Here is a 19,454-nt window from a genome sequence, read left to right as displayed (position 1 = left end):
CAAAGATGTATGTGCTCTTAGTATAAAAGCAGAAACTAATATTTTGTCACTTGTTTTCCTACTGAACCTCCAGCCTTCCCCAGTTTGCTGAAATGCCTTACTGAATGTACAAGTACGCCCATTGTCCTTTACAAGCCATAATACAGCGCTTTCTTGCCACTATTATTATTATTCTTATTATGGATGTATGCCCTTCCTGTATTTGCATCACAAATAAAAAGCACACACAAAACCAAATGCTCAAGTTTAGATACAGGTAACAGCAAGAAAGCACATTATGCTGGAGACATTTATTTGCAATTTCCCTGTTTTACTCCAGAGTTTTATTCTCAGGATTGTTTTATTCTGCTGTGGATCTCAAAGACATATGTCACTTTCTCAGACTGATTTGTTGGATTGCCCAGTTTATATCGTTTCTGACAGCATATTTTGCAAGTGAACATATCTGCAGTTCATTCTTCAAGACAGGTTCTTAATTTTGAGACCTAGGTTTTTTTTCCTAATCACTCTTTAACCTTTACAACTCCCACACATGTTCTCATTTTATATACACTTGCAAATTCCCGAGCAGAGGAATATAACTCCACTGGAGCAGGTACATTTAACTGTTATAAAGAAAACAAAACCAGCACTATACTGCTGCTGGCACTAGCAACGCCAGAAGAACAGCAACCTACAAAGACTACGGGCTTCAGCAAGGCTCCTGAGAAAACACCTTTCTGAAACTTGCCCTCGCTGTGTATTCAGGCTGTTTCTTTCCTTCGGGCTGTTTCATTTTAGCAATGGCTCCAAATCTGAGCTCAAGCCAACCGAAAGTGTGTCCGAGTTGACAAGCAGATGGGCCGTGGAGTCAGCTGAGCTGTCCTGGTGCGGAGATGCTGCAGGCACCACGCAGCACCCGCGGGACCGGGGGCCTTGGTTGTTGCCCCTCGGCCCAAAGAGGAGAGGCTGGGAGAAGTCTGTCTGCCTTGTGCACAGAAAACCGGGGTGTTTGTGAAACAATCCTCCGTGTACCGAAGGGAGAGCGGCCGACGTGTCACGGGAGCCCGAGAACAACTCTTTAGTCAGAGACGCCTCAACCACGAGCTCGTCTGTCAGGAAAAACAACCAGTTTTTCAGCACGGTCCTTCCAAATACCAGCGCTTACGGGTCTGCCTTGAATGAGGCTTCTGAGTAACTGGCAGGAAAGCGGCCGGGGGCGACTGCGGAGTGAGGCGTGAGCGCCGGCCCCAGCCACCGGCAGCCCGAGGCGCGGGCGGGGCGGGAGGCCCGCGGCCCCGCGGGGGCACAGCCCGCCCGGCGCGGCGCTCCGGGGCGGGGCAGAGCGGGGGGCGGGCTCGGCCGGGGCGCTGCCGCGGAGCCCCGCAGCGGGGCAGGCGCTGCTGTCGCCGGAGCCGCGCCTCCTTCCCCTCCGCTGCGAGCGGCGCTTGGGTTGCCACATCGGCACCGCCGCTCCGAGAAGCAGCTTCCCGGAGGCGAGCGGGATCCCAGCGCGCCGGGAAATGGAGCCCCGCTGCCGCGGTTGCTGCCGCCGCCGCTGCCGCCCCCCGGGACTCGCACTTCGCCAGGGCCGCCGCTGCTGCTGCCACTGCCGGGACGGAGAGCGCGGCGCCGCCGCCGCCTAACGCCGCAGCCCCGGCGGCGCGGCCGAGGGGGGAGGCAGCGCGGAGGCCCCCGCGGCCCCTCCACCCGCCGGCCCCGCGCCGCGGCGGCGAAGCGCGGCCCCCAGCTCCCCGCCCTCCCCGCTGCCGCTTCCCCGCCCCCGCCCGGCCTTCGGCTGGGCTTCGCCGCCGGCAGCCGGGGCATGGCGGGGCGATGAGGGAGCGGCCACCCCTGCCCGCAGGCTGCGTGGGGAGGCGGGGAGCGACGGGGCAGTGCGGCTCGGCAGCGCTAGAGCCGGGCGGCGGGGCGGGGGGATGCGGGGCGCGGGGGCCGCGGCGCTACAGCTCCTCTCCCGGGCCGTGAAGCAGGCGGCGGCGCAGCGGGTCCGGCAGGACGTGGGCCGCTGGCTGTCCCGAGCTGCCGGGTCGGCGGCGGGCGGTGGTGGCGGGGACCTCGTCGGCTTCGTTCCGACGGAGGCGGCGGGGGCCGGCGGGCTGCTGCTGGGGCCCTACGCGGAGCAGGGCGGGCTGCCGCCGGCGGAGCTCTTGCTCTGCCAGCTGCCCGAGGCGGGCGGCGGCGGGCCCGGGCTGGCCGAGGCCCGGGGCTGGCGCTGCTCCTGCTGCCTCCTGGGCACCTGCTGGTACAAGAGCTGCCTCAGCGTGTGCGTCCTGGCAGCGCTCTGCTTCGCCTCGCTGGCCCTGGTGCGCCAGTACCTGCGGGACCTGCTGCTCTGGGCCGAGAGCCTGGACAGCCTGGCCGGCGTGCTGCTCTTCACCGTGGGCTTCATCGTCGTGTCCTTCCCCTGCAGCTGGGGCTACATCTTGCTCAACGTGGCTGCTGGCTACCTCTACGGCTTCTTGCTGGGCATGGCGCTGATGGTGCTCGGCGTCCTCGTCGGCACCTCTGTGGCGCACGTGGCCTGCAAGCGGTTGCTGGCGCGCTGGGCGAGGGCCAGGATCCAGGGCAGCGAGACCCTCAGCGCCGTCGTCCGTGTCGTGGAAGGCGGCAGCGGCCTCAAGGTGGTGGCTCTGGCGCGGCTGACGCCGATCCCCTTCGGGCTGCAGAACGCCGTCTTCGCGGTGAGTCCCAGCCCGGGCTGCGTGGCCAAGGAGGAAGCTGTGTCTGGAAGGGTGGCTGGCAGCATGGTGGCCAGTGTCACTGGTGGAGGTTGCCTCCTTTCCCGGGAAGGAACTTATGTTTCTTTCTCTTTTAACATCAGTAAAAACAACCCCCTTGCCTGCTCTTGCTCGTGGTTCCTCTCTGCTTGTGGAGAGACAGCAGGCAGGTTTTCAAGGCACCTTGTTTGGTGGCGTTGTGTTTGAGGTGCTCTCTACCTTTCAAGTCTATTCTGCTGTTAGGAAAGAAGTACTGAGGTGCTGTGTACAAAATTCTGCAGAGAACTCAGCAGTTTCAAAGTGCCTGTGTTTTTAAAGTGATTCAAGTGGGAGGAAAAGTATTTTTTAAGCAATCTAAACAGATCTCCCTTGACTACTTACTATAAATAATCATATTGGAAAGAAAGAAGTGGACGGATTCAAATTCTTGCTCACTTTGGTTGATGTTTGTAGTGTACATCTGGCAAATCCATCCAGGGTGTTAAGTCCATGCACATGAGAGAGGTTGCGTATTTTGGCCAGAGCACAGTGAGGTGTAGGCTCAGATCTGAAAAGGTACTTGTACACCAGTGTGGTACTGGAAGTTCTTTTAAACTTGACTTTAGAAAATGGTGAGTCTTGCTCTTCTTTCTACTTTTAGATGGAGATTGGTACATTCTTTAAGAATAATTATTTAAATGTATCTTTTTTGAGTACCATCATGCTGATGATGACAATATCAGACCCTCATCTCTTCCTCAGTGCTTTATCTGAAGGGTCTGGTTTTGGCTGTATGTTTTGCCTAAGTTGTATCTGCTAGCTCCATGGAATCAAAGCAAAGCAAACCAGATTGTGAAATATTTTAACTGTTTAACAGTAACTCCTGTATTCTTTAATGTTAGAGACCATCTAAACAGGTGTTTTGATCTGCCACTTCTTTACAGCACACTTTTCTTACCCATCTGCAGTCCTGATCCTGTAACTCTTCTGAAGCGCTTGCTTAATTTTGACAGAATCATCTGGTTGAAATGAGTTGGTCACTGAATACCAGATTTGTTATCTAAGAAAAAATGAATCCACACAATTTTTAGGGGTGAGCACCCACCCATCATGTTTGTAAAATTGATGTGTATAAAACTGTGTGCTGGGGCATTCATCACAAGAGCTGCAAACTCTGTCTGTACGAGCTGTAGCAACTTATAATTTCTTTTTAATTAGATCCCTTAACCATTTCCTTGTTAGCAGTGAAAGAACCTCAGCTGTTTTATTTATTTATCTGTATTGCTGCAGGACTGAGAAGCTCAGACCCATGCAGGAGAGAGCAAAGTTCCTCTGGACCACAAGGTCCCGGTGCAGCAGATGAAGCTTCTGCCACAATGTGACCCTCCTGAAGTAGGGAGAGTTACTCTGATTCAGTTGCTCACAACTTCTAGGTGTTGCTTGGAGTAGCCAGCAGAGGTTATGGGATAGTATTGGGGCTGAAGAACTGACCAGAGAATTAGTGAATTAAAATTATTTCCTTCCTGGCATAACTCTTGTGTTGGAAACATGATTCAGCAGAGTATTCAGGCCAGTGCAATATTTAAATGGTGCTGTAAATCACCGTTTTGTATTCTTTAAGTACTGCAAACTATGTAGTTTTCTTTCCAAGTGGAAGATTTCAGTGTTAAAATAACAGATAGGAAATGAGATGAAATCAGATTCTTGAGTATGTGACATAACTTGGATGTTGCCTGCTAAAATTAGTTTGGGTTGCATTTATTACTCTGGATTTATTACTTTGCAGCATAGTCAAATAAAGCACGGTGTGTTCAGTTTTTGGCCAAGAATGTTTAGTACGAACTACTAGATTACTGAAAAATGTTTCATGCAAACCTGGGAATTCAAGGCAGTTTCTCACTGTGAGTCAAATTTGAGCTACATGTGGAATACAACATTCTAACTACACAGACTGAGCTGTCTTTTCTTTGAAATCAAACTTATTTGAAAGCTTAATGCTCTGCTTACATTTAAAATGTGAGGAGGACATTTGAGGTGCCCTAAGCACGTATCCATTCCCTGTACTAGAAATTTCAGCAATGAATTTGAAAAGGATCGCTCTTAATTGTAGGGGAAAGAGCAGGGAAGTTAAGAAAACCTGCACATCTTTAATTTTCCAGCAGTCTGGTTTGTGCATGTTTTCTATGTGCATATTTATCAGTAAAGTGAAGGTGCTGAAAATACTTGCTTGAGAGGGGAGGAAGTGACAGATGAGGTCCAGAGCAAGGCATAACCCTGAGGTGAGAAGGGTCATCTGCAGGGCTGGGATTAATGGGTTTCTACAAGCACTGGTTCAGTGAGTGGCAGGTACCATCTGCTGAGGGTTTTGGGGAGGCTGAATTGCAGGAGAGTGTAGAGAAGGAAGGAAGAGCTTCCTAGCATTTGATTAGTGATGGGATCGTATTATTTGAAACAGCACAAGAAGAAAATTAACACAATTTTTGTAGTTTCTCACCAGACAGTCATGAACATCTTGCTTCTGAAGGTCATTCTGTTGCTCTTGGGGAAAGCAATGATAGTAGGAGCGGTGGGTGATGCATTTACTTGTCTTTCTGGAAGACCTAGAAACTAATTAACTGAAAGCATGTTTGTATTTCTCTTTGAGTGGGTTTTGCTTAATTGCTGCTTCTGTGCTGCTGGGGTGGCCTGATGGCTCTTACTGAAGTGTTTGCCCACACACAGCCCTCTCCCCTGGCAGATCTGGAGTGTTTTGAAGGCAGGTTCTGTAAGGAGGCCTGGTATGTAGGTTATCACCTCCTTCCCACTACTGGGTTCGTGGTCCTAGATTTGTGCAAACTCATTATTTGTAGTGCTAGGTGTCGCTTAGATCTGAATTAATTTATCCTCTCTCTCCTCTGAGAGGAGTACTGTATGGAAGAAATTATGTAACCAAGGCTGCATCTTTGGTTCCAGAAATGCACACAGTGAAATCAGTTTGGGAGTTCAGGAAATGATACCTGCTTTGCAGGAACATGTAGGCTGCTTGTTGGAAAGTTGCTAGCTGTTTTTTGGTTTGGTTTTTATTCCCTACATCGTTTGTTGTGGGTTTTTTTTGTGTGTGGTGTTTGTTTGTGGCTTCTGTTGTTTGTTTTTGTGTGTGGTTTTTTTGTTTTGAGAAAGTAACAAGCGTCAGAATTGTCCTTTGCTCTCAGTTGCTAAGCCTTCTGATCTGAAACATGGGGTTTTGTAAGTTGAGGGGAAACAAATCTGCTGCAATCCCCAAAGGCATAGGAGCCCCCAGCAAAGTGCTGACACAGCGTTTGTTCTCTGACAAGGCTGAACCAAAGGCACCGGCTGCAAAGAGTACACAAAAGTTTTACTGGACAAAGCCTGTTCAAGGCTTAGTGGGAGAACTTCTAGCCAGCACTCCTGTTACCAGAGTGCTTAGGTAGTTCTTAATTTTGTATGGGCTATAACATTGATATGGGCTGTAACAATTGCATCCATGCTTGCATTGGGATTTCACTGTTAATTTTTGCTGGCTTGAGCCTTCTCTAGAAAGTCCTGGTAGCCACTGTTTGGCAGCTTGGCCCCACAGACCCCAGTCTGGCAGGTAAAGTTTCACATGAGGGAAGACAGAGCTAAATTTCTCAGATAGGGATGCTGTCTACTTCCTGTGCATTTTGGGGGAAGGGCTACTACTGTAGGTCTAAACTCTGCAAACCAGGAGTTAAAAGGGCACCTGCAAATTTTTTCCCCTCCTCTCATTAACTTCCATTTTAGTGGGAAGCATATGTCTCAGTCCATCATGTCCATTGACAGCTTCCCCTTTATTTGGAAACAGTTTTCCTCATGGCCCAGGAAGTCCAGTTGGTTCAGGACAGATCCAGCAACCAAAGTGTCCTTAATGTGTATACAGAAATGAAAGAGGTGCCCAGGAGTGTTAAAACAATCTTTGGGAAGTTTCCCAGCTCCATTAGATTTAATGACAGTGTCCTACTTAGCAAATCTTGCCTCAGTGTTAGTTTTTCAGAGACTTTTAATAGCAGCTCCTTCATTCCCTTGGCAATATGGAAAGTTTCAGTTGTGCATTCTTATTACATGACTCAAATTGCTATAATGTTTTTTTAAAAAAAGTATTTTCAAAGCATCCATCAAATGTGAAGTTCTGACATAATTATGTACTACTTTTTCATTATAAATCTAAATTAATCTTGTATAGAGAGGGAAATGTATTATTATTTGTGTTGCTGGTATGTATTTCAGCCTGTGGGAAGTATAATTTGCAGTGTGAAGTTTGGAATTGGCTTATTGGATCTTGTTCCAATGAATTATTCTTAACCTTTATGCTTCATTGCATTCTCTTCCTCCATTGCCCTTCCTTCCTCCCAGAAACTTTCCACTGATGGTGCTTAGAGCTCCAAGAATTCAGCACTGTGACTTTCATAGTAACCAAAGTTTATTTTAAGAATAGCATGATGAAATGAGTGACTTTGCTGCTATTCCCTTGTCTTCAACATTGTACAAAACTGTCAAGGTCAATGATTTCCATGTAGACTCCAAGTGTTAGGGGCTGTTCTTAATTAGAACTTGTTATAGTACTGTATGATCAACTGAATTGTCTGGAAAATTTCTTAGACTGCCTGTTTCAAAATCACACTTCTCATCCTCATTTTTAACCCATGGTTTCCTCCTTTTTTTGTTTTTCTTATGTAAGTATTTTTTGGCCTCTTGGCTCTTGAATTTAGTATTTCCCAGTGGCTTCTGATACTAATTTAGCTAGTACTGTGTACTTTGTTCCCATGTAAACTGTCCACATACTTACTCAGAACAGAAGTTTCCCAGCGAAGAGAGGCAAATATCTTGAAGTATTATTAGTTTTTTTCCAGAGGAACTGACAACAGCTATAGCTGTCTGTACTGTTCTTTTTCACTAATAAAGTGTGATATCTTTTGTAGAGACTCTAAATGATACCCGTGTATGTCACTGATAGAAACAGATGGATATTGCTGCTAGGGATCACTGCTAGATACGTGGCTCTTAACAAGTATATAACTTCCCTTGCATAGGCAAGTTGTATCTGCTGTTCTGTTTACCAAGATAATATTTAATACATTGACATTTTTGACAATTACCTCTTTTTATTAGTTGCCATACATGTAAAAAGCAAAGTAAATAGATTTTTGCTTCAGACCTTCACATTTGATAAAGTAATTTCTTCCTATGAGCAAATTCTCATAAATCGTAGGGCTCCATTCTCCATGAAGAAATAAACTTCTACGATGAACAGTGTAATTACATCTTTAGTTAATGACTTTTGCACAGAGATGTTATGCAGTTTAAGGTGGAATTAAATAAAACCTAGTAACTTTGAAAAGGTCAGATGAAAACTAGCCACATACTGTTTTATTGTGTTATCTTAACTTTCCACTGTGCATGAAGCTTCAGTGAAGGAATGTATGAAATTCTTTTATTATTTTGCGTGAAAGTTTGTGGCAGTCTGGTTGCTTGTGCACATAGATTGTGTTGGAACTGTGCTCCATTTCTTATGCTGTCTTTTACTCAGATTACAGATTTGTCACTACCCAACTACCTGATGGCCTCTTCAGTTGGGCTGCTGCCCACTCAGCTCCTGAACTCCTACCTGGGCACTACCTTGCGCACCATGGAGGATGTGATTGCAGAACAAAGTGTTAGTGGCTATTTTATATTCAGTTTACAGGTGAGTTAAAACGATTGCTTTCATAGACTTTGGTAACAGCAATGTCAGTCTCCTTATGACTGCTTGGGTAGGCAATTACTCTTGGAAACTCCTACCTTCTTGTGCTTGAGTTTCATTTCTTTGTCCCCCTAATTTCTTGCTCATCTGCTGTACCAGTAGGCAAGTTTCCTTTCTGTAGCTTTGTCTATTCAAGTCACAAATCTTTGCTTTGGAAACTGCACGCCCGTAGGAACCCGTATGATACGTAGAGAGATTAAGTGTTGCTGATTTCTATTTCAGACTGCACTGCCTCCAGCGTGAAAGGAGTTTTGAGGTGACACGTGTCTCAGGTGTTAAGGGCTGCTCTCTGTTGGTGTAACAGCTCCCTAGTCTGAGGCAGCTGACCTCTTACAGACTGAGAGCCAAGAAAGTATGGCATGTAGTATTGAAAAGTAGCAGGTTTTAGAAGTGGTATTTTCAGTAGAGATTGTGTAAGACTGAGCTGATGTTTTCTTTTTTGTAGGCTTATTGACTGCTGATACCCCGATAAATGGGTTTCCAGTGTACTGTTTTCTTTTTTTGCTTTCTTCTATTAAAAATGTTTAATCCTCTCTTGCCTCACATGACCCAAAGCAGAAATTACTCAGTGTTTTCTTTTTCTGCCATGGTTTTGTCAAGTTTTCTTCTCTTGCACTCTGTGGTAATCTTCTGATGAATTTGTCTTGACAAACCGCCCCCACACAAAAGCCCTTGTGCCACCAGCTCTAAGTAGTGTGCTCAGAGTGCTTAGACCCAGCACCTGTGTGGTTTTCACTATTGACATTGAACGCTACCAATTTTACATAGCTATTCAGGATGAAAGGTGCTGTAAAAATACCATTTTTCTAATGCCTAGATCAGAATATTCTAATCTCGCAAGTAAGTAAATTAATGAGAAGTATATAGTACCTTTACATGAGTTTAGGCGATGAAATAATTTGTCAGTAAATCTTGGGAATAGCCTCAAGTCTGAGATCATTACAAGCGTAGAAGTCATGAGTTTTTCAGAATCAGATTATATATTAAAACCTCCTCTGACAGCATCTTTACTTCAGGCTGTGTTTGAACAGCAGTTACCGTGGTTGCAGACTTTCAGTTGATGCTGCAGTCATTTATCTTCCTCAGTTTTTACAATCGTAAAGCTGATGTTTAACAATGGTGAGATACAAAACTAAGTCTAGGACCATTTTAACCCCCCTCTCCAAATTGTCTGTTTTTAAATGGAACATATAATTTATAGGCTTCAGAGAACAGGTTTATGAGTATTAAAAGTGTCTTTGTAAATGTGGAGTAAAGAGCCTCAATAGATCGGAGAGAAGATAAATGGTTACTTGATCAGCTTTCATTTTCTTTGTGAAATGTTATTCCAGGGTAGCAGTTTTTAGTGGTCTTTTCCTTTTTTTTTCTCCACTTTTTTTTCTTTAAATTACATTGACTCTGCTTTGTAGGTTATGTGGGTTGTAATGTAACTGTCACTGACGTAAGCACTAGCTGGAGAGGCTGAATATTTGAATAGGAGCGCTCACCTCCTTGAGAGCAGTCCTTGGGACTTGGCTAAGTCAATGGGAGCCTGTTATTGGAGGAATTACTTACGTTCTCTCACTTTGTTTCAAGCATTTTGCCTCGCTGGGCTTTGATTTAGTAAATAGCTCTAAAAATCCTTCACATTTCATGGTTGTTTGTACGTGTATACTTTATAAAGTACTCATCTATGGAACTAGGCTACTGATAGTAATATTTCTAAAACCAGTCAAATTTAAATATTTGGGTAAGCTTTTAGAACAGGACTTTTCCTATATATGCTGAACTTGATGTCCTTAGTCTCTTTGACTTTTACGTTGTACAGCTTTTGAAATGTATAACTTGAATTAGTGAGGAACATCTTTTTCAGCACGAGGATAGTCAAGCAGTGGAGCAGGTTGCCCAGAGAGACAGTGAAATCTCTATCCCTGGAAGTTTTCAAGACCTGTCTGACAAAAGTCCTGAGCAACCTGGTCTGATCTTGCAGCAGGTTGGGATAGAGAGCACCAGGATGCCTTCCAGCTGCAATTATCCTGTGACCATACTTGTGAACCATCTTACTAGGCAATATTCTGTCATCTTTTGGGCCATGCTGACAGATAGTGTAAGTGATAGTCCTTAAAGAAAACATAGCGCTACCAATTAGTAATGAAGTTCAGATTTTGGACTCAAAACTTTAGATTCTGTTGTAAACAATATAACCTTTTTGATTTTTTTAAAGGAAGCTTCAGATTCCAGCTAATTTCATAAAACATTCTTAAAAAAGGTAGAATAATTTACTTACTTCAAAAGGACTCTCTCTGTGAGACAACTTGATTTTTATTGGAAGATTTTATTTTTTGTTAAGGAGGATCTCAGCTGAAAACTTAACTGGTGTTTTATTGAAACCGAGGGGCACCTCTCGGGGGTGCAGTGCATGCCAACGTCATTGAATGAGTAATTTCCAAGCAAAAGCTGTCCAGGTTTATTCCTGATAATTTTTGTGGTGAAAGTGTAAAAATTTTTAGTAATAAAATTCAGAAGCAGAACCCGAACTAAACCCCTAGTTTTTTTACAATATTTCCCCCTTAAAACAAACAACACACCCACACACCACCAACATCCTGTTCCCCTCGACAAGCCTCCAGAAACCAAGTTCTTCCCACATGGACTACTCTAAGTCTCTCAGAAACTCTGATTCTGTCCTGTTTAGTCCTGATATCCGTGAAACACAGTGACACTGCTGCTCTCTGCTGTCTTCCACACCAGAGGGGCAAGGACAAGAAGTTTTATTTCCTTTACTCTGCATCATCCTCTGTCTCTGCTGTTTTGCAAGTTGCAGATGCCCAGTACAATTTCAGCCTATTACTCACTTGGTACAGGGAAAACACCCATTTTGACTTACAGAAATACACCAGATCGTTTCTTTGGGGAGACACTTTTTTGCTAGGAGAGGAAGGGAAGGGATTGCTCTCTAACAGGTATGTAGGTGGCAATGGAAAGAAAGAAGATATCTTTTCTATTCGTATAATATTTAAGTTCTACGTAACATCTGTGTTCTGATACACCAGTTACTTTGTTGGTGTACTGAGGTTTAGAGCCACTCATTGGTTAAGTTCACCTCCCCTCTAGTGCCTTGCCTGTGAAGCATTGAGTCAACAGACGCCTTCATGAATCTTTGCATCAATGACTTTTTGTTTTGTTTAGAACAGTTTCTTTGCATTCCTGCTTACAGTTTATATAGCCTACAGCCCTCTTTTGTTTCATTTGCAGATTGTCATAAGCATAGGACTCATGTTTTATGTCGTTCACCGAGCTCAAGTGGAACTGAATGCAGCTATTGTAGCGTGTGAAATGGAAATGAAGACATCGCTTGTGAAAGACAGTCAGCCAAGCATCAGTGGTTCAGCCACATACTGCAACAAAAGGACAGTAGCGTTCTCTGGAGGAGGTGTCAATATTGTGTGATTTCAAGTCTTAATAAAGTAAGGTTTTGTGAACCTAAAGTATTGCCTAGAAATATCTATGGACAATTCAACTAGTTTTTAAAAATAATCACAAGTGGTTACAGGTTGTACTGTGGCACAAACCAACTGACCAGCTCTTCAATTGCACATGGAATGACTCCTAGCAAGAAAAGAAAGATGGTGAAGTAACTGAAGATGTAAATGCAAATTTGGCTGCACCTTTGGTCATTTATTATGCCTGTCGTGGCCTGTAGTCTGCACTTTAGGTTTTTTTCCTTTGCTCCTAAAAACTGAGAAATGCTTCTATAAACTGAGAAAAGTAGCACAGAGGTAAATATTTTTCTGCTTAGTGTTATTTATAAGGCTGAATAATTATATGCAGTAGAATTTTATTACTGATAAAGATGAATGAGAAAGTATGCAATTCAATGTATGTTATTCTTGAATGTGCTTTTGCTTTGGAATTGCTTCCAGAACTTGGAGTGTATTATTTAGCTAATGATGGGACCATTTGGCTTTTCCTTCATTTTTTTATTTTAAAACAAGAGAACCCTATATAAAGTTTTGGTTGAATGTATTTTTTTAAGTCATTAAAAATGTTGCAGAGCCATGTGTATGTACTCACACAAGCTTAAATCCTACATTGTGGGACTGAAGTGCTCTTAAATAACATTTTAAGTTACACTGTGTAATATGCAAAGTAAAAGAGAAAATACAGAAGTTATAATAGATTGCAGTGACTATTCGAAGCAGACTTCATGACTTCACTTCTGCATTGATTTTACCACCTTGGTGATTGTAACAAAGGGCTTTCCATGTTGGTCCTGTTTATAATATTTTTAATTGTTGAAAGGATGGAGTTTTTCAACTCAGATGACAGCATGTAGTAAGGCTTCCAGAACAGGGAGCTAAATCTCTCCTTTAAACAAAATGATGGGATACTGGCAGTACTAGTCTTACGTGAAGGTGGCCTTTATTTTGTAAGTGAATACTCTCTCCCTTTAAAAAGCTTTAAGAATACACATTGGTTGGCATGTTTTTTCTAAAAGTTTTACATTTTTTTAAAAGACGCAATCTATTATAAATTTCGTCAGAGTGAAGAAATGAAAACTAGAGGTTCTCCTTGGAAAAATAAATAATCCAGTAATGTAGGAGGACAGTAGTGTCTCTGAGACTCAGGAATTCTGACTCCATTTTTGCAAGGCAACACTGTATTGGAAAATGCTCCTCTTACATGTGGTGTGGGCTGTTTTTCACTGCGCTTGAATAGATAGAGTAACCCATAGTAACTTGTGTGTGTGTAAAAGGAAAACAACAATAATGCCTGAACCTGATGTCCTGTATGTGTGAGTTTCATATAGATATGTGCACCAGTATTCAATTGCTCAAACCCACGCACCTCATCGAATACAAAAATAATGTAACGTATTGCTTATTTTCTAGTTATTTTGTGTAAGTTTTTAAGGATGCTTTCAGTCTTCAAGAGTTTGTGTTATTTTCTGTATGCCTGTGCCTCCTTTTTGTAAGGCTGTTTGTCAGGTTCAAGCATTGTTGTCTTGCTTAGAATAGCAGGTCTTCAAGGTCATTGGGAAGCAGAAATTTGGGAGCCTCCAGCAGTCTTACTGAGAGGATGTACAGTATTCATGTAACTTGACATCTACGTGCTCCTTGGTAGTGGAAGTTCGATTTTGTTCTTTAAATACCTATCCTTTGCAAACTGCTGTTCTTGGGCCTTGTGACATAAGGAGCTGAACTAGTTAGATGAAACAACAAAGTTCAGATTGTCTCCTTTTTGCTGTTTTGGTATTTTATTTTCTTTCTGGTTGGTTCGTTGTTTTTGAAAAGGCAATCTGTATATACCTGGAAGTGTTCATTTACACATCTCTGCCTCTGACAGCTCCTGTGTGAAAACAAGAGAGCCAGATAACTTTTTGATGGCGTTATTTGTCATCATAGTATAATTGAGCCCTTTCTTAACTAAAGGTTTTTTGTGTTTTTTGTTTCTTGGAAAGATCAATCTTTCAGTAAATGAACTTACCTGAACTTTGTTCCATCTTGCCAAATTGACAAAAGTGTTTGGAAGAGGGTATTTCTTTGCGTTGTTTGTTTTTTTAACTAAGAGTTGTGTTGATTATTTGAGAACATTTCCCAAATATGTATTTTGAAGTGCTTTTATTTCCACAACATTTTGTAACCAGAGTAACTTCACTATGTGAACACTTTTGTAGTATGGAATTAGTTCTTAAGACTTTTGCATTTTGCTTGATACTTGTAATATTTGTGTACAAGTTAATGGGAAATGTGCATTAAAAGGAACTTTTCTGTACCATGCCAATCATAATTTTATACAATAAATTCACTCAAGTTTCTTTAAAAGAAATATGTATTAAATATTTAGGTCGCTATGAAGTAGTTTGAAAGAAGGTGCACTGGAGCGTCGTCTTTCCGCATGCATGTGAAGAGAATTGTCTGCATTAAAGGAGTAACACGTTAGGATTAATTCCATGGGTGGAGAGTTACTGACGAGAGAAGGACATTTGATTTTCCTTTCAATTATATATGTGCTTAATTCTGTTGAATACTTTGAAGGCCAGGTATTTGTAGCTGCCTTTTTGATAGAAGAATAAGCACACATGTACTTGTGAAAAATGTGCTGCTGAACTGAGGGAGGATTATTATTTTTGAATCTAAAAGGAATCTCAGCTGTGGGGCACCAGCTATCGTTCCTCCTTCTTGTGGTTAGTGCAACTATGTAATAAATTTGTCCAAATTTAACTTTATACTAACCACCTATGAGGAAAACTGCTTTTTGTCCAAACACTGTATATACTATTTTCGTACTGATTTTTGCACAATGACTTCAATGATCTTTGCGGAGGTCAAGTTTGAAGAATGGAAGAATTGCTTTTATGTGATGTCTGGTTAGTGTTGTGCATCAGATCCTTTACATTCGTTTTCAGCTTTCCACCCCGGGCTGGTATAGTTTGGATTTTGACCGACCAAGATTACTGGAGTCATCAGAGGCCTTGTAAATAATCTAGGATATGATGCTTGAGACAAGATATTATAAATGTGTTCCCGTTCACTCTGAAGCAAATGAGTAGCTCTGTGACAGGCTTCCTTGCTATAACAAATTCAAAGTTGGTACCAGTCCTGTCTATAGAAGAAGATGATGGTTTGGGCAAGAGGGAACAGGAAATAGAGTGCGGAGGGGAAGCTGATGCAAATTCTGCCTCTGTTGGGGAAAGTGGCTCATCTCTGTCCTCTGCACTCCCATGGAATTACAGTGATGTGCCTGGCAGCATAGGGATGATGAGTCTAATGCACACCCTTCTTTCCTGGGCATTTACATTTGTCTTGCACTGTCCTGCCAAATTGATTTTTAATTTATATTAATCTGTTAGTGGCAAGTAGCAAGAAATAACTGACTCTCTATTTTCAATTCCATCCCTTCTTCAGTAGATTATTCTCTCGTATTGCGAAGCTTAAAATTTCATTTTAATGAAGTCTTGTGTCTATTAATGTGAGTTAAGCCCTACTTGATACCAATGTGACTAGTGTGTAGTTGGTTCAGTCTGGATTCTTGATTTGTTTGGAAAATCAGCTGGGTGAGATTTGCTGTGGTGAGTGTGCAAAGTCCTCTGACTTTCCTTCTAATTATTTGGGATTTGAGATACATTGTGAGAGGAATTAGCAAAATAGATTTATTATGCAGGGGTTTTTGTTTCTTTTGTTTTAGGAAAAAAGTTACTAGCAAGATAGCAGAAAAAGGATTTGTTCTGTCCTGAGCCTGACACTTGAATACTGGGTGTCATCCTTTTTGGGAGATGAGTATGTTGCCAAGATTTAGTGCACGTAAATTTAAGTGAGTCAAGGTAATTAGGTGCCTGCTTTGGTGAAGAGGATGTAAAACCTGTATCTTTAGGTCAGCATGGCAAGTCTTTTTTTAATCATATAATCTATGGAGCCACTGATGGCAAGCTGTGCTGGCCCAGTGCATTGCTTCCCACCCCTCTTCATGCGCAGGAGGGAGAATCTAGAGAGCTACAAGTCTTTCAAGCTGAGAGGGAAGAAATAATAGCTTGAGCAATAGTGAACACAGTTTGAGGAGGTTAAGTTAACCATAATGTTGCCAGAGCTGTGAACACATTTAAGGGCCTTGTTTTCTTAACTGACAGCTTCGGCATCTTTCTGCAGGAGGGCAGCTGGGCAACCTCACTGAGAGGTAGGTCAGCTTTCTCTCTTCCAGAGATTTTTAGCGTGCTTTGACTTTTGGACCTCTTGACTACTGAAGCAGTCTTCTGACAAATTTCGCTGACGTTTCTGTTGTTAGATCATTTTGGTTTATCCCAGTCAGAGGCCAGATCAGCTGGGGTGCAAACCTCTATGTCCCAAGGGGTGGTTGTGCAAGGGCACAACCCAGAAATGAGCTTCTGTAGGGCAACGTGCGTGAGCTGGATTAGCTGAACGTGAGGTGTTTCCCTCTGTTCCCAGTGAGCTATAACTGGCTCCCTGAAAGGTTGTTTGTGGGTGGAAGGAAGGAAGGAAGGAAAGGCCTGCGGTGATGGACTATTCTGATAGCAAATTTTCACTCTCTGCCTAAGAAACCTGATTGCTTAAAATCACAAATATTCTCCATATAATGTGAGTAATGGTAGGTGGTGAGGGATGAATTCTCTGACTGATTTTTGTGAGGGAGTAACAATTTTACTTCAGTATGTGATGAAGCACCCAGATGGTAGAGGGGTGGGGTTTTTTTGTTGGATTTTTGTGAGCGGGGGTGGTACTATTGGAAGCAAATAAGGCTGAAATGGCAACAGTATGAAGTTAATGCTGATTCTTTTGAACCTTGACTTATTATGACTGTTCCAGATTTTCTTACAGCTACAGGGAGTAGGGTCTCGGAAGAAGCCCGAGTAAGAGCTCTAAGTAGGAGCATCTTGGCTTCTGGAAGGCTGCTGAATATGTACCTTGCCTCTAGGGCTAGCTTCTATAGTCTGGGCTAGCAAAGCCCAAACCAGAAACAGTGGATAGCTGTAATCAGAGGAGGAACATTTGCTGCTGCCCTTTTGATATCTTATGGAGCAGAAGCAGCTGGCAGATGGTTTGCCTGCCTGAAAGGCTTCATTTTTGCCTCGCTCTGGTGGTGGCTGGGTGAGGAAGAGCTGTGCACTTGCCATTTACTTTTCTACCATCAGGGGAGACAGGTCAGGGGTTGCTGAGCTGAAGCCAGAGGTTGCTCTGTGATTTGTTGTTCTCAAGCCCATTTCTGAATAGTTTCCTATCCCTATGCTAAAAAAAAAAAAGCCACAAACAAACAAAAACAACAAACAAAACAAAAGCAAACACACAAAACAAACCGACCAAAAATCCAAGCAAACAAACAAACCAAACCAAACAACAACAACCCCCCAAAAACCTACCCAACAACAACAACAACAAAAAAAAACAACCAAAAAAACCAAAACACCACCACCCCAAAAAGCCTTCCGGATTAGTAAAATTTGTATCATTAAAACTAATATCCTACCTATTCTCCTGCAGATGCAAATGGAGATGGAAAGTGGTGTTTTCTGTTCAGCCAGCTGTAGTAATTTCTTCCGCACTCAGTGACTCCTGTGCTGAAGTTCTCCAGCTGCTGAGCTCGGAGGGTGCAGTACTATGGTAGCCATGAAGGGATTTTTCCTTGCAGCTTACACTGTACTGAATCACTGATTTCCAGTCATCTTAATGTTGCACTGAATTTTAGGGTTTCACAACTATGGGAACAATAACTGCACACGTGTGTGCAGCTCCAGTGTCACACGAATTGGTACTACACAAGCATTTTGTGTTGTGTCTCTTGTGTTTTATGGGAAGGCTGCGCTGGTTCTAGTGTAATATGTGTCTTGTCCTGGTTTGGCAAGAGTACAGTTATTTTTTGGGTTTTGGTGCAGCGAATTGAACTTTATTTTACTGGATATAGCATGTCTCTTACCTCCCACCCTCACATCAGCCCCAGTGGTTTACCAGATGTTGCATGGTTGTTGTTTAACTTGCAGACAGAAGACTCTGCTATGCACATGTGCAGGTCCAGCACCGAACAGGTCTTTTTCTGTGGCTGGCTCCTTTCAGCTGAGGAATCTCTATTTTTTTTCAGCTACATCAGTCAGTCTGATTAAAGACATTCTGTCTCCTTGCAAATGATGTTGCTCTAGATGAATGTGCTTCAGACAGTGCTGCTGTTTCTTTCAAACAAGCTTTAAGGTGGGAAAATTGTGAGGTCTGGAGGAAGAACCGTGGACTCCCCAGAGCCCCTGACATCTGCACTGGGGAAAAGAGACTTGGGGTAATGAGTTTTTAAAATGTTTCTGTAAAGAAGCAGTTTGACACTGGAACTGAAAACTTAAAGGAGGAGGAGAAAAGTAGCAATTAGTGCGAGAGTATTAGTATACTTACCAGGAGGTAAAAATCCTGGCAGCTATAATTAGACAAGCTTATTCTCCCCTTTTCAATGAGTCATTCCTTAGAGAATGGATTCAATGTATTTTTTTTAAATTTTAAATCCTTTTAACTTGTTAAAATCCAAGTAGAAAAAGGAGCGGAAATCACAGAAGAACATATTAACAATGCAGAAAATGCAGACTCATAAAGAATACTGAATATTAACCTTGAGGCAAGGCAGAAATTTGCTTTTATAAATGGCAGGTATGTTGGTACAAATGTACTTTTCTTCATTATATCTGCTCTGATAAACAGTAAAGGAAAGGTAGGCATGCAGTGAAGCATAGATAGATTTGTGTCATGTGGATTGTATTTTCTTGGGGAAAAGTCCTTGAGGTTTCTTTTTTTTGGAGCTGCATGAAGTGCAGAAGTACCTGATATCATCTTCCTGTGCTCCATGCTGGCTGCGTATGAGCCACTTCTGTGTCTCAGAATCAGCCAAATGTTTATATAGCTGCAATAACATGGCATGAGCCTCAGCAAATAGTCTCTCCATTTTATCAACACCTCTTACCAGCCTGGAACTTGAATAAAGGGAAGTTGGGAGATGCACCTGTATTTTCTGATAATGGATGTCATCATCATTGATGATATTTATACTGTTTCAGGTATCTTTGATGGAAGCCCTGTACAGGTATAGTGTGTGACTGCATTTGCCCAAGTAAGAGCTGAGTTTTCTACTAAAAATACTATTTCACCTAATATTTAGGCATAGTCTTATCCAAGTTGTGAGCTTGTGTCTCAAACAGGTAAGACCATATTGATAGCTGAACCTCTTCTGAAAACCTATTTATCTCCAAATAGGTTTTAGCAGGTCGTAGCATTATAGAGTAATGAAGGCTGGGAGGGATGTCAACCAGTCCAACCCCTGCTCAGATCACCTCCAGTTAGATCAGGTTGCCTGAGGGCTGTGTCTAGTTGAAGCTTGAATATGTTCAAGGGTGGAAGATCCACAAGCTTGGGTGACCTGGTCAAGACTTTGACCAACTTTATGGTGAAAGAACTCGTCCTCATCCTTGGTCAGAATGTCTTGTTTGTGTCCATTGCCTCTCCTCCTGTCACTCGGCACCTCTGAGAAGAGTCTGGCTC

At 42.9% G+C, this 19,454-nt stretch overlaps 1 protein-coding gene across 2 annotated transcripts; it reads left to right on the top strand.

Moving 5' to 3' along the window:
* Window positions 1-1,331: 1,331 nt before the first annotated feature.
* TMEM64 (transmembrane protein 64) lies at window positions 1,332-14,262 on the top strand. Of its 2 annotated transcripts, XM_065053949.1 has the most exons (4): window positions 1,332-1,879; window positions 2,020-2,681; window positions 8,242-8,397; window positions 11,689-14,262. In XM_065053949.1, the coding sequence occupies exons 1-4, from the start codon at window positions 1,816-1,818 to the stop codon at window positions 11,881-11,883; spliced, it is 1,077 nt and encodes a 358-aa protein (XP_064910021.1). In that variant the 5' UTR covers window positions 1,332-1,815; the 3' UTR covers window positions 11,884-14,262. The 2 variants fall into 2 exon arrangements, with proteins under 2 accessions (XP_064910021.1, XP_005499556.2); XM_005499499.3 differs by having other exon boundaries at window positions 1,769-2,681.
* The last annotated feature ends 5,192 nt before the right edge of the window (window positions 14,263-19,454 follow it).

Source organism: Columba livia, chromosome 2 (genome assembly GCF_036013475.1).
Source record: "Columba livia isolate bColLiv1 breed racing homer chromosome 2, bColLiv1.pat.W.v2, whole genome shotgun sequence".
Classification (NCBI taxonomy): Eukaryota; Metazoa; Chordata; class Aves; order Columbiformes; family Columbidae; genus Columba; species Columba livia.
Note: the sequence above shows the minus strand (reverse complement) of the source record. Positions and strands in the feature narration are given on the sequence as shown.